Source organism: Dendropsophus ebraccatus, chromosome 6 (assembly GCF_027789765.1).
Source record: "Dendropsophus ebraccatus isolate aDenEbr1 chromosome 6, aDenEbr1.pat, whole genome shotgun sequence".
In the NCBI taxonomy this organism is placed as follows: Eukaryota; Metazoa; Chordata; class Amphibia; order Anura; family Hylidae; genus Dendropsophus; species Dendropsophus ebraccatus.
The window spans coordinates 109,740,837-109,764,081 of record NC_091459.1 but is presented as its reverse complement, the minus strand read 5'-3'; the positions used below and the strand labels follow the sequence as shown (position 1 = coordinate 109,764,081).

General features: G+C 41.3%; 1 protein-coding gene across 1 annotated transcript in view; it reads left to right on the top strand.

Moving 5' to 3' along the window:
• The first annotated feature begins 1,477 nt into the window (after positions 1 to 1,477).
• LOC138795910 (serotransferrin-A-like) overlaps positions 1,478 to 23,245 on the top strand; it is a 31,550-nt gene continuing 9,782 nt past the window's right edge. The window contains exons 1-13 of the mRNA XM_069975637.1: positions 1,478 to 1,587; positions 4,144 to 4,304; positions 4,751 to 4,859; positions 6,898 to 7,089; positions 8,725 to 8,863; positions 11,922 to 11,974; positions 12,641 to 12,804; positions 14,867 to 15,020; positions 18,510 to 18,658; positions 20,101 to 20,194; positions 20,962 to 20,994; positions 21,718 to 21,876; positions 22,898 to 23,048. Of these exons, the coding sequence (XP_069831738.1) occupies positions 1,545 to 1,587; positions 4,144 to 4,304; positions 4,751 to 4,859; positions 6,898 to 7,089; positions 8,725 to 8,863; positions 11,922 to 11,974; positions 12,641 to 12,804; positions 14,867 to 15,020; positions 18,510 to 18,658; positions 20,101 to 20,194; positions 20,962 to 20,994; positions 21,718 to 21,876; positions 22,898 to 23,048 (1,601 nt within the window). The 5' untranslated portion in view covers positions 1,478 to 1,544. The remainder of the gene's footprint in view (positions 1,588 to 4,143; positions 4,305 to 4,750; positions 4,860 to 6,897; positions 7,090 to 8,724; positions 8,864 to 11,921; positions 11,975 to 12,640; positions 12,805 to 14,866; positions 15,021 to 18,509; positions 18,659 to 20,100; positions 20,195 to 20,961; positions 20,995 to 21,717; positions 21,877 to 22,897; positions 23,049 to 23,245) is intronic.

Genomic DNA, 23,245 nt, shown 5'->3' with positions numbered 1-23,245 from the left:
CAGCTCTCTCAGCCAGTCAGTAACTTGGGCAGGACGCCGCTCCAGCCACTGATTGGCTGAGCGGGCTGTCCATCAGCTGTGTCGGGCATTCCCAACCCCCCCGAGTTGTGATGTCATCACTCGAGGAAAAAAGGCTTCTGGCGGGATTCCCCACCATCTGGCATAGCGGTTCACGGGCACAGGGGGAGGTAAGTACTTGTTCCCTATCATTTTCCCCCCTGCTGTATTTTAAAAAATATATTTTTACAGACTTCCTCTTAATTGTCTCCATTCCTGAAATTCCCATATAAGCATGGCCTTTCCACTTACTTTTTGTAAGATTATTGTGCTATCTGCCTTTATCAGTCTCTTCACTCTATTGGTCTGCTGTTACTAACACCGGTGCACCAAACTGTGGCTTCTGAAATCCCGTCCAACCATATTGCTGGTACCTGTCTACCACCCTCTGGCTGATTATTGAGCATACTTATCTGTACCCAGATTGCTGATACTTGGACCTCTGCTTATCATAAAAAATAGCCTGTTCCTTATAAGTTACCCGTATTTAGTGTTTTTAAGGTAACTGTACTCTGATTTTGACCTCGCCATCAAAAGTTACACAGCCTGCAAGACAAAGATTTACATGTGCCCTCTAGCATCAACCTATGACCTTACAGGGCTTCGGTCCGGGACTAGGACCGAGTGGTTGTCAAACTACAAATCTTTAATAAACCTATACCTGCAGTGGGTATTGTGGGTATAGATGCGAAAAGAAACTGACTGGAAGTCAGACAGTTATTTTTATCACCTCTGGTAAGAGAAGCACACAACACGGGCTAGAGAAGAGTTTGTAAGTCCCAGACACTCCAGCACACTTCAGTGTGGCCGGTATGACAACAACCTTGACGGGCAGAAGAACACAGGTCCCAGCCATCCCAGGTGTCCTACCCTGCTGCAACAGATGTGCTCCATCTAAGCTCCCACAGAGAAAGCTGTCCCTTCAACCTGGTTCCTGAATGCCTCTACCAAATAAATAACAATGGGATTTGGCACATGGTAGGCGTGGACCTGTATCACACATTTTGGACTGGGGCCAAAGAGCTTGAATACAAATCTAATACTAATTAATTGTAATTAGTTGAATATCAAATGTTGCTTCTAATCCAAAGGATGCCAGTACTGAGGGTTGGTCATAAGAAAGACAAAAGACTGATGCGGCTATAGAGAATGACTTATCTTCTCTTCACCAATATGAACTCATGCCAAGTGAAAGTAGAAGAGCAGGAATTTCCCTTCTATTTCACCTACTTAATTTCCTAATAGATAATGAATTATCCCTTCCCAGAGCCATTCACATCAAAGTGTTATGGTGCCAGAAGGATGGAGATTTGCTAGAGAGAGAAGAGGAGGAGGTTAATGTTGAGAAACACTAGTAGGTAAACATTGCAGAGACCAAATCTGCCCAGTCAGCTCCCCCCGTGCTTGTATAAAAAGGCGAAGATTCCTCCGGACATCTCTCCACAAACTGAGTTCTGTCAGTTTGTGAAGGAGACACTGCTGTGACCATGGCACCTACCTTCCTGCTGACCTTGTGCCTGGGCATGCTGGGTAAGTGACACTTTGAACACATTACTATTCAATTATGCACAGACAGTTATTATATCAATATAATAATTTTATAAAAATAATAAAAATCCTAACTCTATGGTAGAGACTTCAAGGTATAGTATTTTTTACAAATGGTTAAATGTTTTCTGGCTTGCATATAACATCATGTTTATTTTTTTTTTTAAGTTTATGTAACATTAGTTAACATAGAGTAGCAGTAATACTGATAATTATGGTGTTTAGTATTATAATCGCTGTTGTAATTAAAGGAGTACTCCAGAGAAAATAATTTTTCAAATCAACTGGTGTCAGTTATTCAGTAAATTATTTCAGTAATTTGTAAATTACTTTTATATAAAAAATCTCAAGCCATCAAGTACTTATCAGCTGCTGTATGTCCTACAGGAAGTGATGTATTCTTTCAAGTCTGACATAGTGCTCTCTGCTGCCACCTCTGTCTGTCACAGGAGCTGTCCAATGTTTTTTTTTATGGGGATTTGCTAGTGCTCTGGACAGTTTCTGTCACAGGCAGAGGTGGCAGCAGAGAGCACTGTGTCAAACTGGAAAGAATACACCACTTCAGCAGCTGAATAAAATAATGTTGTCCTGTGCAGCTGATTCAGAGATATCCTCCTGAATAACAAAGACAATAATTAGTCCTTTCCATTATGTGTGCGTGTTCAGTAGTCCTGGATATTCAAGAGCACCAGCCCTCTCTGCCCACTGGCTGCTGATTGGCAGTTGTCTATCTATACTGTGTGTATATATACTATGCATAGACAGACAGTTGTCAATCAGCAGCCTAAGGGGGGACGGAGGGACGCAGCTAGAAGCTCATTCACCTGTATATCAAGAGAACGGCTGAACAGAATGATGAGGGCAGCATAAACCTAGTGATAAATTCCCTTATAATTAAAACTTTAAAGTGCCATCGCAAATATCTTTAGGGGGACTAAAAAAGTTTAAAATAAAAAAAATAAAATAAAAATACATAAATCTTTATAAAAATATATCAAAGCTCCTAATAACAGTTTAAAGCGACTCTTTATCCACTAATACACCCCACCAAACTGTTAGTACCATCCGTTTAATGAGAATAAATCCTTACCGGTTGTGTCTTTTAGAGCAAAAAATTATATTTTAATCTGTAGCAGGAAAGTCAAACAGGTGTGGCCTAGAGAGTCTTTGCCAGGTCTGCGACACCTCTCCTTTCTTCCTCCCCACCCTCCTCATCATTAGGAACGCCCCCAGGCAGGATTTCCCCTATTCATCACTTGTCTAAAATGCACCTGTACAGTAGCAACACAAGTGCAGTTTAAACAAGCAACGAACAGAAATCCTGATGGGGAGGGTGGGGAGGGAGAGAGGAGAGGCGTTGCAGACCTAGGGCAAAGACACTCTAGGCCGTCACTTATAACAGGACAAAGGCCCCCCCCCCTTCCTATTATCCAACAGTAGACCAGGGCCTAAATTAATCAGACCAGCCTATAATAATCCTACAGCAGACCAGATGCCTAAATTGTTCAGATCACAGACCAAACCCTTTATATAAATCAAAGTCCAGATATGAGCCCTGAATTAATTAGACCCAGCCATATTCTCATAATTATTACATTCCAGACGAAATGAAAAAAAAAATAGTACCTTCTCATTACCTCTCCTTGCCTTTAGGGCCTCTTTGGGTTTAGGAGCCACCCACTAAAATGGGTCATGACTAAGAGACCTCCAAATCACCAGTCTTGGCTTAGAGCCCATTTGGCAGTTCACAGTTTCACCAAAAGAAAATATGAATTAATATCATTCGGGCGGATTAACTAACATGTTACCAGCAACAAATTGTAAAGTTTTTGTCCATTTTCAATGTCAGTTTAGTGTTCTGACATATTTACTAATGGTGTGCACAATTTTTCCAAAAACCTAACAAACACATAATTTCTGTTCAAAAACCTGCCAAGTGGGCATGTTGTGGGTTTGTCTTTTAAAATCCATCAACTGACAGATTTACCAAGCAAACCATGATTTTTATTTAATGGGTTTTCTATTCTAAAAAAAAACAGCCACTTCTAGAGTGGCAGGATGGTTGGGTTTTACTTTTGTCCTGTGAAAAACCATCCAGATTAATGAGTCTGACACAATCGACATGAAAAACAAATTAAAATTGACAGTTTTGGCAGGAGGTGTTCGGCAAGGTGGGGAGAAGGCGTGGCCTCCTCCTGCACCTGATTATCCATGATTTATGTCTGTTTGCAGCAGTAAATTATGGCAGAAATCTACACCTGCTCAGGAGCAGATGTAGATTTCTGCCCCTGTCGTGCAGCAGGCCAGGCCAGGTTGGATTCACTAAGAGGCGTGTGACGGTTTTCATAAGTGTCCCCAGTAGTCTTCTTAAAGTGGTTATACAGCGCTACAAACACATGGCCACTTTCTTATGATATAATGTTTATGGTTACCAGTTAAACAATGACTGTAAAGTTGCAGGTAGCTTAAATATTCTTTGAAGTCTAAGAATGTAAACCATTGAATCTAAATCAACTTTTTACCTTTTTCCCCCCATAGCTGTGTGCCTTTCTGCCCCTACAAATAACATCCGCTGGTGTGTAAAGTCTGACCAAGAAATGAAAAAATGCAACGAATTAGCCCGAACCTGTGCCGGTGACAAGATCTCCCTGTCCTGTGTCCATAAAGGCTCTACTGATGACTGTTTCAAGGCCATTGCTGTAAGACTATACGTAATGCAATGATAACTCATCACATTTGGAAAGCACCAGTTGGTTAAGGAAGCTTTAGAATAATCCAGTCTTGTTTTAAGTTGAGCAATAAAAGAGTGTTCCCATCTCCGCTTGCGATCCGGTATCCATAGGATAGAGCAGAATGCTGAGTGTCTGACCGCAGGGACAACCCTGACCTATGAATGGGGATGTATGGCAACTGTAGCAGAGTGCAGGTAGCAATGGCTGACATGGCGGGGTATGCACTTAAATGCACCCCCATTCTCGAGATCGGTGGAGTTCCCATCAGTTAGACCCTCAGCAATCAGCTTGTTGACATTAGAGAGGTGGTCTTAGAGAGCTGGCTCTTTCCTTCTTGAACCAAAGTTGTTTTCATGTTTATTTTATAAGTCATGGAAAATAAGGGGGGGGGGGGCTTTTTTTTTCCTTTTCAGGACGGAATAGCAGATGCAATCGATTTGGATAGTGGTGATATATACAAGGCTTCTCTGAATCCATATAACCTGAAGCCAATCCTGGCAGAAAACTATGGAACTGAGAAAGGTAATGCATTATGGAGGTGTTGAGAGATAAGGCAACTCAATGGTTTACACAACTATGGGACTTTATAATAATGACTGAGGAACAAGTGTTGTATAGAAAAATGAGGGTTCCAGTTATGTGTCAGTCTCCCAATTTAAGGTAGGGATGATTAGACTCACACCTGAAGACCCTTATGGTCCTTTAAATAGATTTCTCAACCACGGGTGGCCAAAATCGAGCACCAATCTCACTGATTTTGCAGTGCCTTCACACAGCACAAGAAATCAAGCTGCCGGCCTGCACAAACAAACCTTGTATCATTTGTACAGCCCTGAAAACTGACAGCACGGACAAAACATACAGGTAGGTAAATTCAGATTGTGAGCCCTATTGGGGACAGAGAGCAATAATTGGCAAAACTATGTGAATCTGTGTGTGCTATACAAATAAAAGCATTATTTTTATTTTGCCCAAATTTTTTTTGTTTTATTTACATTAAACTTCAATATAACAATTACAACCATGTTTATTTAAAATCAAGCAATCAGGTAGGGAGCTTCATACCATAGGCTAATTCATCCATGTCCCCCCCCCCCCCCCCCAAATCCCACCGACCCCCTTTAAATCAAATTTAACCTCCCTCCCTCAAGGGGTGTCCCACCCGACAACCGTCCTTCCAGAAATACTCCTTCAACAAACCCTAATATTTAACTCCCCTTATCCCTATACTCTAGGTGAATAGTGTAATTTTCTCCATCTTTTACTTAGACGAGCGTCCGGGGTCACCTGGGGTTACAAACATCTTCACATTATCATTTAGTTCTTTATATCTACATCAGTGCTGTTCGATCATCTCTATACTTTGCTACTAGAGTCTATTTCTTACAGGTTGATTCACAAAAAAATTATTAGATCCTTAATTGTCTTGTGTAGGAATGAGTGAATTTACAGTAGTGAAGCATAGCGCTTTACTAGTCTCAGTAGTCGGCTTGTCAGCTAGCTGCTTTGAACTCCATGCCGCTCCACCCTGGATGCCAGGAAAAGCTGGATCCAGTCCTAGGAAACTGGGAGATGTTTCCCAGGACTGGACCCAGCTTTTCCAAGCACCCAGAGTAGAATGGCATGGAGTTCAAAGGCAGCCAGCTGACAAGCCAACTGCTGAGACTAGCGCTTTGCTTCACTATTACTGTAAAATCGCTCATCACTAGTCTTGTGTTTACAATGATAGCAATAATATCCATTCATTATACAATTAAAAGTAGAATCATGTCTTATGTAGACAGAAGTTGGGCCCTAAAATTAGGTTCAAGTAGCCGTAGTCTAAGATGAGCAGTAGCTGCTGTGCAAAATAGTGAAAAAGTCGAAACCAGAGGCAAAATATACAATTAAAAAAATAGGCAAAGCGCCTGATATGTATCACACAGCGAAGCCTGCACTCCATAGCAGCAGGATCAATACTCACCTGGTAGGTTGTGCATAGCCACAACCACTTGTAAGAGTATGGTATGAATAGCACAGGCCGCAGCTCCAGAGCCACAAATCCATAATAAAACAGACCAATGAAATACAATATAAAAAAAACAACTGACCCTATGCTCTGACTGTGTAGATAGTACTATTTAATGATAATATCAGTCCATTGTCCTAGCAATCTGATGAAGAGGCTATTGCCTTGAAGCATGTGTCAGGGCACTATATGTGGCTACCACCCATGATATCTGCTTTTGCTGCCCAAAAACAAGGGATAAAATAAGTGACTTTTAATTCTATATTATAAAGATAGTTTTTACTAATCAAAGCTTTGGCCAGGACTAGAGATGAGTGAACCTCGAGCATACAGGTACATAAGTGTGTAGGGGCCCATACTTAGCTCCTCACCAATTCTGCCCTGAGCCAGATGGAGTGGCAAGCTAGGTACTGTCTGACTCGTGTTTGGAAAAAGAGAGAGGGAAAATTCACTGCCAGACACCTATGGCACCCACTTACCTTTCCATTGGCACATTATTACCTATGATTGCAACGTGCAGTATGACAATCCTGTACATTTTTCCTTTTACAGACCCAGATACATGCTATTATGCAGTGGCACTTGTGAAAAAATCCAGCAATTTTATGTTAAAGGATCTTGAGGGCAAGAAATCCTGCCACACTGGCAGAGGAAGAACAGCAGGCTGGAATGTTCCAGTTGGAGTTCTAAGGGCTAAAGGCCTATTAAAGTGGGATGGACCAGAAGAATCATCTATCGAGAAAGGTAAAAGCTCTTCAATATCCTCATCCACTGGTCTGAGAAATGACAACTACATATCATGCAGTATAACATGAGGACTGGAAGCCAATGGTTGGGAAGCACTGCTGTACAAGTCTACAAGTATTCTCATAGACTTAAGTTGGTCGGAATAAGCTGTTACGATGATACAGCCTGGGATTGGATCGCAGACATGATTAAGTGCGCATGCGCGAAACGCGTCATCTAGCCAGTGTGTTATCCCTAGTGGGATCTCTTTTAATCTTTTTTTGAATATGCAATAAAGTTTAGATTTTAAGAAATCTTTTTTGGAAATGCTGGATCCATGCACTGCTTCCTTGGACTCCTATTACATGCGGGCTGGCTACCCAGGTTCCGTGCAGGTTCCCCTTCATGAATGTGGTTCCGGTGTAGCAGGCCAGATTAAACCCCATCCAGGGTATAGTTTGGCCTAGGCAAGAGTATACCCCGGGGTATAAAATAGCCTAGTCCAGAGTATACCCCGGGGTATAAAATAGCCTAGTCCAAACTATACCCCTCCAGGACAATATATTGCCCGGGGTATAAAATGGCCGAGGCCAGAGTATACCCCGGGGTATAAAATAGCCTAGGCTAAACTATACCCCTCCAGGACAGAATATAGCCTGGGGTATAAAATAGCCTAGGCCAAACTATACCCAGTGTGTAAAATAGCCTAGACCAAACTATACCCCGCGGTGTAACATAGCTTAGGCCAGAGTATACCCATCCAGGCCAAAATATAGCCATCTAATGTGAAACTAGGCCACAGTATACCCTAGGGGGGTATAAAACAGTCTAGGCCAGAATATATGCCTCTAAGTTATCACTGTTTTTCAGGCTACAGTATACCCCAGGGGATATATTCTATACCGGGGAATGTAAAATTGCCTTGGCCAGATTTTATCGCTCCAGGTCATAATGTTATCACTTCACTGGTTTTCTCACTTTATCTCTAATTTGTTGAAAAGTGTACAGATTATTTTTTTTTAATCATACTTGGACACACAGCTGCTTCCTCTTGTTGGGAAATACAGTACAGTGCTTACATTGAACTGACAGTAGATGGCACTGTCCCATTAGTGCATCATCTGCACTATTTTTTTTGAGCAGGAGGAGGTTTTTTTGGGCTGCGCAAAATTTTATGGTTGTTACGCAAAAATCATCATCAAATGCAAGTGCCTGGATACATATTGCAAAATTTATTGCACAATTTATGCCTAAGCCTGGTCAAAACTGATCGAAACAGAGGCACGCAAACGCTTCCTTTTTTCATCCATTTTGCAAAAAAAACGTATGGGGGGGGGAACAGAGTGCAAAACACTGTGTGAAACCAGCCTAAAACAGCTTGGCTGCAAATCCTAGGGGTCTGTTATGTGTTATCAGTGGTTTTGTGCAAAACTCTCTGTAATCTGTTAAAGTACCTTTAGAGTACCTGTCATCAAAATAACTTTTTACATGTCTGATGAAAGTCAAAAGTTATTGTTCAAATAGAAGAAAGAGAGCTTTTCTCAAATCATTGTAATATCATGATTCATGATATTACAATAATTTGAGAAGAGCTCTCTATATCCCAACAGCCATACAGATATAGTAAGTACTTTTTTGTCATCTTTTATACAGCCGTTGCAAAGTTCTTCTCAGGCAGTTGTGCACCAGGTGCCAAGGAGGAAAAACTGTGCAAGCTGTGCGCAGGACAAAAGGATAAGAAGTGTAAGCAATCTGAAGACGAGCCCTATTGGGGATATGATGGTGCCTTCAGGTGAGTAGACATTTCCTTTACCGATCATTGTGCCTTGAGATGCTTTATGGCAGCAGTTTAGTGATACCTATATAATTCTGCCATTAAAAGAAATAGAAATACTTTCCTCAGCCAGTTTGCTAAAATACTTTCTTAGGGTAAATTACACGGGCGTCTCGCATAAGAAATCTGCAGTTAATCCGCAGCTAATCCGCAATACACGTATTAATAATAAGAATAAGAATAATATGTGTATTGCGGATTAGCTGCGGATTAGCTGCGGATTTCTTGTGCGAGACGCCCGTGTGAATTTACCCTTAGGCTATGTTCACACAACGTAAGAATAAGAGCAAAATACGTCCATATTTGGATAAACACGGCCTGAAATAAAGAACATGATTATTATTATTATTTCAGGCCGTATTTATCCAAATATGGACGTATTTTGCTCTTATTTTTACTTTGTGTGGACATGGCCTTAGTGTGCAGGACTTCATTCTGTTTAAACATCCTAATATGTCTTGGGCCACATTCACACAGGGTACTTTTTAATTAAAGAATGGCCGTTGTTGCAGGTTTGCAACAACGGCCATTATTTAATCACAGCGGACGATCGCTTTAACTACTATAGAAATGCAGGCCAGAGTGTATACAGACTGGGGGAGATTTATCAAACATGGTGTGAAGTGAAACTGGCTCAGTTGCCCCTAGCAACCAATCAGATTCCACCTTTCATTTTCCAAATAGTCTGTGAGGAATAAAAGGTGGAACCTGATTGGTTGCTAGGGGCAACCAAGCCAGTTTCACTTTACACCATGTTTGATAAATCTCCCCCACTGTATACACTCTGGCTGGGATTCCATACAGCTGCACAGAAAACTGACGTGTCAATTTTGTACGGCCGCTATTCATTAAATAGCAGCTGCACAAAATTGACTGTGCAGACAATGTAAAGTATGGCTCTGGCCGTACTTTACATTGTCTGCAATGGTTAATTGGAACACAGGCACACCCGAATGTGCCCGTATTGCAGTTAAAAAAAAATGATGTTTATCTGCAGTACCGGCCGGGGTGAACTTCACAGATAGTGGCCGTTCTGTGACACAGCCGTGTCACAGAATGCCCACTGTCTTACAGCGTGTGAACGTGGCCTTCAGGTGATTTCTAGGAAATTTTGAACTATTGCCTGCATTGAATAATATTTAAAGTGAATCGTGATATATATATTTCTTTTTACTCATCAGAGCCAGGTACTGAAACGTGTTTTTTTCGTTTTTTTTATGGAGCCTGAACTATTTTAACAGCATTTAGAGCTCTACAGAAATCCCCATAGACATATACAATAATGGACAGTATCTGTCTTGTTCAGATGAATGACAAAGGCTTTGGGGCATGCTCAGTGACCGTTAAAAGAGTAATTCTTGGGGAGTGGGGTTGATATTGAGTTGTTATTGAGTTGATATTGAGTTGAGTTGTAAGCAACATCTGTTGTGTGTACCTCTGTTATCTATACACTGGTGTCACCTGTCACTGTACTCCTGCCTGTGTTAATATGAAAGGCAATACTAGGCTCAGCTCAGTTTTAGGCCTAGTGGTTTTCCCAGCATAACTGATTGATGACCTATCATCAAGAGGCTATCAAGCGCTGATCCACGGGATGCCAGCTGGTTGTCATGTTCTTGTTAAATTTTAAGCCTTGGCCTTATAGGGTACAAATCACAATGATAACTTTAATTTGGGGTTCCAGAGTACAAAAATGAATATCTCACAGATATGTCTAATGATCTAGTAAATTGTTAGCATATTACTAGGTCCCAACACAAATCGGTTAAAAGGTAGTGCCTGGTGTTCCCTGTATGCAGTGTTACAGTTTGTAAAGCATAGAGTCCAGATCACTTTAACAGTGTAACAGGTTTATTTGTAGCACAAACAGTGTGTTTCCTGATAATAAGTTTAGTGCTTGTTTTAGTTTTGCACTTGAGAGGAAGTTATGACACTGTTTACCTTTAAGACTAGTGAGTCTACTGTTAAGCAGTTTAGACTTAAGGTTAATAATACTTGGCTTGTAAAGTCTACTAAAGACTTCAGATAAGGCTAGGGGTTTGTTCAATATGCATGGCACTTTTTTGGGGCGATTCTTACAACCTTGGCTTTAGTTACGTAACATGAAATAGAGGAGTAACCTGTACTCATGGCTATGAAGTTCTGCCTAATGCTGCAGAGATCACAGAGTGCCAGATCCAGTAGTACAGGCCCTGGGGTTACACGACTGGGCGGCGCTAGTCCCTCAAGATTACCCAAGAAAACAGTAGTCATGAAGGCTAGTCACACTTCTCCAAACCACTTTGTAGAGAAGTCCTTTTTCAGACTTGTGCCCTGCACCGGGGTGCTGCGAGGTGGTGAAACAGCAAGGTGGGCTTTGGTACACTTGGGCACTTGTCACAGTGACCAGGATTGGTGTTAGGAGAACGATGATTGACCTCAGGAAGAGCAATCAAAACACTGTAGAGACACCATCACATGTTTCTCAATGTCAGTAAATCTAGGAACATTGCCCCCTGGGAAATCAAATATGCAGAAATACTGCGGAGACACCATCATGTGTTTCTCAACATCAGTGAGCTAGCCAGACTTTCCTCCAGGAAGAAACAATTAAGCCAAGGGGGGTCTTCAGTCAAGGAAACCACAATCCAACAAGTAACAATCAAAAAATGACAGGACTTGCGAAATAGCCCAGCAAGGTATCCTATGAATAGAATGCAGTTGGGTACCGACCTCTAAATGCCTATCGTTCCTTTGAGGCTAAAACGTAACTATATATATATTTATATTTATAAAACTTTATACAGGTGCTCGTGTGCATTGAGCACCTGTATTATATATATATATATATATATCTATATATATATATATATATATATATATATATATATATATATATATATATATGAAATAAAATAAAAGTTAAGTTTCAGCCTCCAAGGAACGACAGGCATTTAGGGGTCGGTACCCCATTGCTTTCTAGTATATAATGTATACTATATATTGCTATAATATATTCGTATTTTTCCTCATGCAGATGTTTAAAAGCGGAAAGCGGAGATATAGCTTTTGTGAAGCAAACTACAGCAGGTAACCAAACTCCTTTCGTACACAGAATTATCACGGTGGCTGCATGCTCAGTACTACAAGCTTAAAGCGAATGTACCATCAGGTACATCGCTTTAAGATTTTTACATCAATAGACCGGTGCCGCCGCTGGGATGCCGTTGCTGCTGTCCGTTTTTTGAACCTAGGCCCGGTTCCTGAACACGGCACCGCTCTATACCCGGGCACCGGCCAACCTGAATCACTGGAGGCTGGCCCGCCCCCAGTGTGACTAAACCCTTTCCCCCTCTGTAGTACGGCTCCATTAGAATCAATGGACTGGACCTGGGAACTCCCAGCATCATCATTCATTATTCATTATTCCGGTCCGTAGCACATAGTCTGTGCATAGACTGTATTTACGGAACTTGTGAATGAGGCCTAAGGCTATGTTCTCACAACATATTTTTTCTAATGCAATGATTTGCATTAAAGTCAATGCACTCAATGCCGTTGTTTGCTACAGCGGGCGAAATAATGATCATGTCAATTATTTCCGGCCGTTGTCCATAGACTTTAAAGTAATTTCATTTAAAACGGCTGTTGTTTTGAGTGCCAAATAACGGACCTTGTTTATACGTTGGGTAAACATAGCCTTTTTTATTTTACTCTTTAAAAACAACAATCTCATAACTTGTCATTGTCCTTTAGTGAATGGAGGTAAGGATTACGAGCTGCTGTGTTTAGACAATACAAGGAAACCAGTCAGCGAGTATGAAAACTGTTATTTGGGAAGAGTCCCAGCCCATGCTGTGGTGACCGTTCAGGATGAAGACAAGATTCAAGCTATTACTGAATTTTTCAAACAGGCTAAGGTAACATTAATATCTATAAAAACACTCCAGCTCACCTCTGCCTTCAATTTAGTGCACAGGTCCACATCCAGCCACATGCAACATACCATCTAACAAAGTTTATCCACCACTGTATAAAATCTTGAACGCTTTATTTCATGCAATTAAAGGGGTATTCCCCCAAACATAACTTTTGATATGTTGCGGTTCATGGTGATACTAACAGTTCATTCCATACTTGTTATTATATATTCAGTCTCCTTCTCCCAGTTCTTAGCTTCTGCTTTCTGCTGAGGACACATAAATCTGTGTGAACCTTTCTCTCTGTCTCCCCCTCCTCCCCCTCCCTTCTGAGACAGCTGATGTAAACAAGTCCCTGACTGGCTTTATCTGCAACTTTGTAGCTTCTTTGTAATGCTGAGAGGGTTATTCTGAGATCACGTTGCTATAATTAATCCTCCCAGCATTATAAAGAAGCTACAATAGTTGCTACAAGTTGCAAATAAAGCCAGTCAGGGACTTGTTTACATCATCTGTCTCAGAAGGGTAGAGGGGGAGATAGAGAGAAAAGCTCACACGCAGATTTTTGTGTTTTTAGCAGAAAGCAGCAGCTCAGAACTTGAGGGAAAAGACTAAATAGATAATAACAAGTATGGAATGAATTGTTAGTCTCACCATGGGTAGAAACATATTAAAAGTTAAGTTTGACGGGAATACCCCTTTAAAATTGGCAATACACCATCAGGACAACACCAACTCCACGGTTACACGTTTCAAGCACATGCGCTCTTTGTCACAGAAGCTTTCAAGATTGTATGCAGTGCTGGATCATTTTTTTTCTGGTGTAGGATCACATTAAACTTGTATCGTATCTACAGTATTTAGGATTGGATGCCTCCTTCCTGCAGCTGTCTCCTCTAATGAACTGTGATTCAAACTGTTCTATGATATCTATTTTGTTCAATTATAAAGCAACAGCACAACTTTTAGCACTGTATAGTTAGATACATTCCAAATTCCTAAAAGGGTGAGACTGGGGTACTGAGAAGAAAGCCACAAAACACGAGGACATCCAGACTCGACCTTGGTCAAGTTCAAACCTCGGATGCCAGCACTTCAGAATCCCCTACACAGGAAACAGATGTCTGATCTCAGGGAGACCAGCCAAAGACGACACTGTCGGCTGCTGGCCAAAGCGCCCAATGCAGTGAAATCCTAGGTGCATTGCTCCCTGGGAAATACAAATATGCAAAAAAAGAACCCATGGAGCCTTATTTCAGAGTCTTTAAACACAGGACTAGCCAGATATCCCACCGGGAAGGACCCAGCCAGAGTGTGACTCCTATAGGGAAACCACCAAAACCACCATATTAAGTGGCCCTATAAGTCAATTTATGTTTGTATTTCCCAGGGGGCAATGCACCTAGGATTTCACTGTATTGAGCACTTTAGCTAGCAGCTGGCAGTGTTATCTTTGGCTGGTCTCCCTGAGATCAGTGATCTGTTTCCTATATGGCTTTACTAGGTATTGCTCCCACCTAGCCAGAATCCTGCTCCACACTGATGAGGGGCAACACCCCGAAACAGCTGTATGTGGATGGATACCTGGCCTTGGTTTTTCCCTTGTCATTACATTGACTTATAGGGCCACTTAATATGGTGGTTTCCCTACAGGAGCCACCCCTTGGCTGGGCCCTTCCTGTAGGGATATCTAGGCTCCATGGGTTCTTTTTTTGCATACCTCTACACAGGAGTACTGCTAGCCGTCATTTTAATAAAGGCTGTAACACTACTGTCCAGGTCGCATTTAAAGTGTCATCAAATTTCTATGATAAACTTAATAATCACAAGGTAACATCCAGTGGTGTCAAACTCAGGCCCTGCAGCTGTTCCAAAACTACAATTCCCATCATGCCTGGGCAGCCAAAGCTTTAGCTTTGGCTGTCCAGGCATGATGGGAATTGTAGTTTGGTAACAGCTGGAGGGACTGAGTTTGACACCTGTGCTCTAGACTGTACTTTTAAATTTTCTGCAATTACTCATGCATACTCTTTTTTTTTTTTTTTTTTTTTGCTATTATTAGAACAAACCAGACTGTAAATTGTTTGGTTCCCCTCATGGAAAAGATCTAATTGTGAAAGATTCTGCAACGGAACTCATCCCCCTTCCATCTAAACTTGATGCCTTCATGTACTTGGGACAAGAATTAACCAGGGCCTTTAGGGCACTGCACACAGGTATGCATTAAATGTATTGACAGTTTGCAATGTACACAGCTCATCCTGAACCCTGGATATAAAGATTTAGCAGTGAGGTCTAAGATCTCTTCTCATAGCTGATACAATAAGTCAATGCTTGGGTTCTTAAAGTGGTTATCCAGCGAAAATCTTTTTTTTTTTTTTTTAATCAACTGGTGGCAGAAAGTTATATCGATTTGTAATTTAATTCTATTTAAAAATCTCCAGCCCTCCAGTACTTATCAGCTGCTGTATGTCTTGCAGGAAATTGTGTTTTGGTTCCAGTCTGATACAGTGCTCTCTGCTGCCACCTCTGTCCAAGACAGGAACTGTACAGAGCAGGAGAGGTTTTTCTATGGAGATTTGCTACTGCTCTAGACAGTTCCTGTCTCACACAGAGATGTCAGCAGAGAGCACTGTGTCAGATTGATAAGAAAACAACATACAGGACATACAGCAGCTGAAAAGTATGGGAAGACTTGAGATTTTTAAATAGAAGTAAATTATAAATCTATATAACTTTCTGAAACTAGTTGATTTGAAAGAAAAATACTTTTGCTGGATAACCCCCTTTAAAAGAGGCACACTTATCCGGGACATCTGGGACAACTTTAGGCTATGTTCACACTACGTAAGACAGGCATGTCCAAAGTCCGGCCGGAGGGCCATTTGCGGCCCGCGTTCCGAACTTTTACGGCCCCCCAGGTATCCAGCTTGCTATTATCTGCCTGTGTTATAAAGCATATAGCATGTAGCATGTAAAATGGTCGGCCCTCGCACATGTTCACTTCATCAAATTTGGCACTCTTCGAAAAAAGTTTGGACATGCCTGACGTAAGAGAACGGCTGGTCTCTGCAAAGATCATACTGGCCGGTACTGTAGATGATCTTTCCGGCCGCAGTGTTCTGATGTTCAGAACTCTCATAGCACACAATGAAGCAAGCGGTCGGAGCCGCTCGCTTCGTTGTGTGAACTGACAGGGCTTTCTACAGCTGCTATTCACTGAATTGCAGCCGCAGAAAACTGACATGTCAGTTCTTTGGGGCGCTGTATGGGATCCCGGCCGGAGCGTATATGATGAGTATATGCTCCTTCCGGGATACCATAAAAGTAGAGGCAATGTGCATACACGTGCAAAGTACAGGCTCTTCTTTTGCATATTCATGTTTCCCAGGGAGCTATGCACCTAGGATTTCACCGCATTGTGCGCTTTAACCAGCAGCTAGCAGTGTTATCGTTTCGCTTGTCTCCTTAAGATCAGCGATCTGTTTCTCTTATGATTTTGCTAGGCATTGCTCCCACCTAGCCAGAATCCTGCTCCACACTGATGAGAGGCTGTGTGGTGTTAAAGGTAGAGAATACAGCGTGCTGTGTGGTGTTACAGGTAGAGAATATAGTGTGCTGTGTGGTGTTACAGGTAGAGAATACAGCGTGCTGTGTGGTGTTACAGGTAGAGAATACATTGTGCTGTGTGGTGTTATAGGTAGAGAAAATACGATTATCCTTTAAAAGTCCCACCATGGGGAATTTCAGTACAGGTACAGGTTACAGGTAGAGAATACAGCACTGTGTGGTGTTACAGGTAGAGAATACAGCGCTGTGTGGTGTTACAGGTAGAGAATACAGTGTGCTGTGTGGTGTTACAGGTAGAGAATACAGCAAGCTGTGTGGTGTTACACGTTGAGAATACATTGTACTGTGTGGTGTTATAGGTAGAGAATACAGTGCTGTGTGGTGTTACAGGTAGAGAATACAGCGTGCTGTGTGGTGTTACAGGTAGAGAATACAGCGTGCTGTGTGGTGTTACAGGTAGAGAATACAGCGTGCTGTGTGGTGTTACAGGTAGAGAATACAGCGTGCTGTGTGGTGTTACAGGTAGAGAATACAGCGTGCTGTGTGGTGTTACAGGTAGAGAATACAGCGTGCTGTGTGGTGTTACAGGTAGAGAATACAGCACTGTGTGGTGTTACAGGTAGAGAATACAGTGTGCTGTGTGGTGTTACAGGTAGAGAATACAGCGTGCTGTGTGGTGTTACAGGCAGAGAATACATTGTGCTGTGTGGTGTTACAGGTAGAGAATACAGTGTGCTGTGTGGTGTTACAGGTAGAGAATACATTGTGCTGTGTGGTGTTACAGGTAGAGAATACAGTGTGCTGTGTGGTGTTACAGGTAGAGAATACAGCGTGCTGTGTGGTGTTACAGGTAGAGAATACAGTGTTCTGTGTGGTGTTACAGGGAGAAGATACAGTGCTGTGTGGTGTTGCAGGTAGAGAATACAGTGCTGTGTGGTGTTACAGGTAGAAATAGTGTGCTTTGTGGGTGGGACCACAATGAAATAATAACGTAAAACACAATGAAACTGCAATGTGGAAACACAGTCTAGATGTTCTGCAACAGCTTTGGGCGGGGAATGGGCAGGGTGGAGGACTGTGATGAACAGCTGAGGGAAAGCAATGCATTATGGAACTTGTAGTTCTGTGTACAACTGGTCAACCAGTTAGACAGGTAAGCAATGCTATATGCTTTTTTTTTTTACCTCTACCCGGAGTTCCCTTTTAATGATGATGATGACAAGCTATAGGGAATGGAGAGGACAAGATACACTGTAGCATTGTGGACATGCAGCAGTAGAAGCACAAGATACACCTACCCTTAGATATAGGGGCGGTCAGAGATTAGAGGTGTACCTTGTTAAGAACAGGCAGAATGGCTCAGACTGCATGTAGACAGCCCAGGCTTTGTCAGTCTCTCTCTCGCCTCCATACAGAATATGCGAAGCCTTGTCTCCACTTCCTGTGTTTTTGTCCTGATCTAGCTGCTACTAGAGACAGACTTAGCCTAAAAACAGGCAGTAGACAGCAGTTTGCGAAAAACTGAGACAACTAGCTGTTGTGGATGGTAATCAATCCGTACCAGACTGTTGTCTATCTGCTCCAAATTAGGTATGCTTATATATATATATATATATATATATATATATATATATATATATATATATATATATATGCATATGCGTATGAAGAACCACTATGAAGCCATGTCAAGGTAGAACTCGTTTATTATAAGCGTTACAGCAGGTTATATAGCAGCAAGTCAGAGCAAAGAGGGCAGTTATATAGATAAGATGCCAGGCTATTATTTGCCATGGACAGGTTCCTTATTTGCATAGTGGGTTGTATTACATAGCTCATGGATTACATAGTCATACACAGACTTTCTCCTTTAGGCGTTGTCCAGGATATAGGGGCCATCTTTAACAATAGAATGAACAGAATTGTCTTTATTTCCACAACATAGCGACCAAGACTTGAGTTGTTTTTACGAGTGGTATACCAATATGACATGGCTATCAAATGGAATGAAGTTGTTTGAAATGACAGTTACCATTTAAATTAAATCTGCTCTTTTGAGAATTAGTTGAGATCAATACAATACAGATTTTTCTTGGTTTAATTTGCTTTTTGACTGTTTCCGTAAATTTCTGCAGAAACAGAAGAACCACCTGAGGACAGAGTCCGCTGGTGCACACAAAACAAAGAGGAGAAGTCAAAGTGTGACACCTGGTCTATTGTAAGTGGAGGGGCCATAGACTGTGTGGAGGCTTCATCTGCAGAAGAATGTATTGCAAAGATCATGGTAAGTGAGGATTAAATGATTATCAAGGATACTGACCTATATTATCTGAAAGGGGTACTGCGAAGACTCAAAAAAAAAGTTTTGTTTTTTTTTGCTAATACTGTACATTCCTTTAATAAAAGTTATATTACTTTGTCATATAACTTCATTAAAATATATGTATAGTTTTTTCTTTACATTGTCACATGGGAGACAGCTAGGGCAGAAAACCAATGGCTTCTGGCCCTGTCAGTCAGAGCACTGCAGTATTTAAAGGAGTACTCCAGCAAAAGTTAATTTACTTCCATTTCCAAATTTCAAGTCTTCCCATACTTCTCAGCTGCTATATGTCCTGCAGGAAATGGTGTTTTCTTTTCAGTCTGACACAGCCACCTGTGTCCATGTCAGGAACTGTCCAGAGCAGTAGCCAATCCCTATAGAAAACTTCTCCTCCTCTGGACAATTCTTGCCACGGACAGAGGTAGCAGCAGAGAGCATGGTGTCAGACTGAAAAGAAAACACAACTTCCTACAGGATACACAGCAGCTGATAAGTATGTGAAGACTTGAGATTTTTAGAAAAGTAAATTACAAATCTATATATATTTCTGAAACCAGTTCATTTGAAAGAAAAAGATTTTTGACGGAATACCCCTTTAACTGTGAGCGTTCATCAAGAACACTCACAGTTAAAGGGCCAGATGCCAGTACAGTGCATGGGCCCCGTAGCAGTGGCATGGTCAGCCTCTATAGTAGCTATGCCACTGGGTGACATGGCCCTTCTGCTGCCACCAACGCTTGTGCTTAGCCAGCCCTGCAGCCCTGCTCTGATCAAGGGCTAATGCACAGTGCTATACAAGGCAGGGCCGTTACCCATGTACTGAATATACAGTACCCAGGGGGAGGATACTATGCATTTGAATAGACATCAGGAAAGGCTCAGTATTGCTAACACTGCATGCAGCGGCGCTAGTGATATGTAACTGTGCCGACTGACATTCTTATGAAGCTTCGGCAATACAATGCATTAAAGGGGTCATCCAGCTTAGGGTCCCTAAAATAGGTAATTAATATAAGATCAGCCGCAGTATTACTCCCACTACTCACACCAATCGGCTGTTGGACGAGGCTGTGCTGCTTACACGTAGGGGGGAGGTGCCCATAGTCCTGGGAATAGGCCATCAGTTTTATGAGGCTTGATAACCCCTTTAATAATTCTCCCACTGCAGTGAAAATGTAAGTTCAGGCATACAGCCCTATATGTTGCCTATAGCAATGGTATGATGCCTATAGCAATATAGTTAACAGTTTATTATCTATTGCTAAGGGGCTCTGACCATAAAATAACATCTGTATCCTTATATTACAGGGATATAAGTTATTAATTTTCTTAATTTACATTCTTACAATTACACTTCTAAAAACCGGACCCATAAATGATGTTATTTCATGGATTCTTTTCAGAGAGGTGACGCTGACGCAGCCACATTAGATGGAGGATACCTGCATACAGCAGGGGCATGCGGACTGGTTCCAGCAATGGGAGAGATCTACGATGGTAAAAAAAATTTGGGAAATAGAAAACAATTTTTTTTTTATAAGTTTATAGATTATGGGCTCCTTGGAGAAAGGATGTCTGAGGGCTAACTGAAACATATGCTGAGGTTATAGGGAATCTGTCAGCTGTTATTCTTGTTCCAAACTGCTGACACTGTTAGATAGCCGTAAGGACAAGGAGACACATGGGGGGGGGGGGGGGAGTTTTATCAAACATGGTGTAAAGTGAAACTGGCTCAGTTGCTCCTAGCAACCAATCAGATTCCACCTTTCATTCCCCACAGACAGCATTTTCCAAAGCATCTGTGAGGAATGAAAGGTGGAATCTGATTGGTTGCTAGGGGCAACTGAGCCAGTTTCACTTTACACCATGTTTGATAGATCTCCCCCTTAGTGTATATATATATGCAGTACCTTGTGTTGTGCGTAGGGGAAAAGGGGCCCCATACAGTTTTTGCTATGGGGCCCCTTGAATCCTAGCTACGCCCCTGATTGACACATACTGTTACTAGGAACATATTTGACCATAACCAACCCCATGCATTCATCAATAGCGGTGTGGTCTTGCCAGGATTGGTTAGAAACATTGTGTGGCTGTTGGTAAATGTATGGGTGCACGGTTTCATCTGGATACGTTGGTAGGTATAGTAGAACGTCTCCTAAATAGGTTTAGGTTGCAGTCAAAACACAATATTAACAATTTTACATAGGGACTATATCAAAGGCTTTATTAAAGAGTATCTTGTTTTCTGTTTTAATTCCTTACAGAACGTGAATGCAAAGGAACAGGAACAGCATCAGGTTTGAAAGATCAACCACATCTAAATAGTTTTTATTTTCTGATTTATTCATTCATTTTTTTTATACAAAGCTAAAAATACCCTGTGTAGATATAGAAAGTAGATTTACTAGTGCACATGCATTACATGTTTACATCTCATAATAAAAAGCTGGGTTCACACTGCGTTTTTGCAATGCATTTTTTTCATCCGTTTTTTTGCAAAAACTGCTGCATTTGTGTGCATCCGTTTTGATCCATTTTTCCACTGACTTCTATTATATAGAAAAAAAGGTTTAAAAACGGATCCAAAATGGATCAGTTTTGATCCATTTTTTTTATCATGGAAGTCAACGGAAAAACGGATTAAAACGGAGGCACACAAATGCAGCCGTGTTTTACACAAAAAAAAAAAAAGGCCTAAGGCCATGTTCACATGGTGTAAGACACCGGCCGTTTTGTGACCCGGTCAGGTCAGCAGCTGGAGGGTGGGGGGGGGGAGGTTTGGCACAAAGCCCATTCTGCTGCATATTAGGAGAACGGTTGAACAGAATGGTCTAAGTAATGCATTGTTCTGTTTAGCATCTTTTTCACTAGTTTATGATGCCCTCATTTAAGGCAGCACAAACCTAGTGACAAATTCCCTTTAAAGTTGCCTAGAAGTACTTAGTTTATAGTGTGGATTTTTTTATTAGAAAAAAAAAATATATATATATATCGGGTTTTTTTTCTCTTTTTCTCCAAAGGCTCATATTATGCTGTTGCTGTTATAAAGGCAAGCAGCACTGACATCACATGGAATAATCTTAAAGGCAAAAAAACTTGTCACACAGGCTTTGGACGCTCTGCGGGATGGAATATCCCTGTTGGTCTTATTCATAAAGAAACTGGTGTTTGTGATATGTGTAAGTGTCCCGTCAAAACCTCAACAATAGGCATTGACTTGAATTAGGAATTGACAAATGACTTCCTATTGGGCATCACTTTACTGTTCTTTGGATAGTTTTAGATATTGATGTCCATGAGTATATCCAGAGACAAACCCAGGTTTGTTCTAATTTTTTTCTAACTTTAAGTTGAACCTCAGGTTTGTTTGAACCCAGGTGTCTGCTTAGTAAAGAGAACACGTATCACATAGTATAATAAATTACCAGAACATCTAATATAGAGGATGTCTTGTATTGATCTATATTCTCTATATTTGTGTGATACACTGCTGGCCCTACTATAGGAACATGTATGAATACACAAACAATTAAAATTATCAGCCCATAGAGAACCATGAGAGCGGCTTAATGTGGTTATCCATGATTAGAAAAGGCTGAGTTACTTTCTTGCAAAAACAGCACCACCCCTGTCCTCAGGTTGTGTGTGGTATTGCAATTGAGCTCAATTCCCTTCAGTGGCACTAAGCTGCAAAACCTACACCCAAACCCTGGAGGTTCTGTTTCTGGAAGAAAGCTGCAATGTTTTTCTAAGGCTGGACAACCCCTGTCAAAAAAAAGCTGGCAACAAATAAGTTCCATATTTTGTGTACCACTTAGAAACTTCCACCCATGGCTGTAGACTAACTATAAAATCGTGTGTGTACCATCTGCAGTTGTAAGGTAGAATTTCAGCAAATAACATCAAAACTTAAAAGGTGACCTACCAAGAACTCTGGGGAAATGTGAATGTGACCACATTGACTGCATGGTAGACAACTATGTATGCTGTCAGTTAAAATTAACAGGAGTAAGTTTTCTAATGGACTTTTAGACTTCAGCTGATAGGATAAGTAGATATCCATGTAACTATAGAACTGGCCTCGTATTCCAGATAACCACCAAATAACCACCATTAACTCTATACTATACTATACTAACTGTAGTAACGTAAATGTATTGGTACTTAAGTACTTATTAGTTAATTATCTTTATTTTATAGCAACTTACTTTAGTGAGAGCTGTGCCCCTGGCGCTGATGTTGATTCCAACCTCTGCAAGCTGTGTGTTGGTGACCCATCGAAAAAACTGGATGGCACAAAGTGTTCTCCAAACAACAAAGAATTGTACTTTGGCTATCATGGAGCATTGAGGTATAAGTAACATAGTAATCAACGTTTGATTTTTTTTTTTTCCAGGGACATTTTGACTGTGGGTGTGATTTTTGGGTGTGGTCTATTGTGGGTGTGGTTTGCAAGGGGTGAGGTTTGTCATTGGTGGGTTTCTGCAAAATGTTACTTATATTCTTATGTTACTTATGTTCTTATTTTATGGACCTTACAGTTAGGAA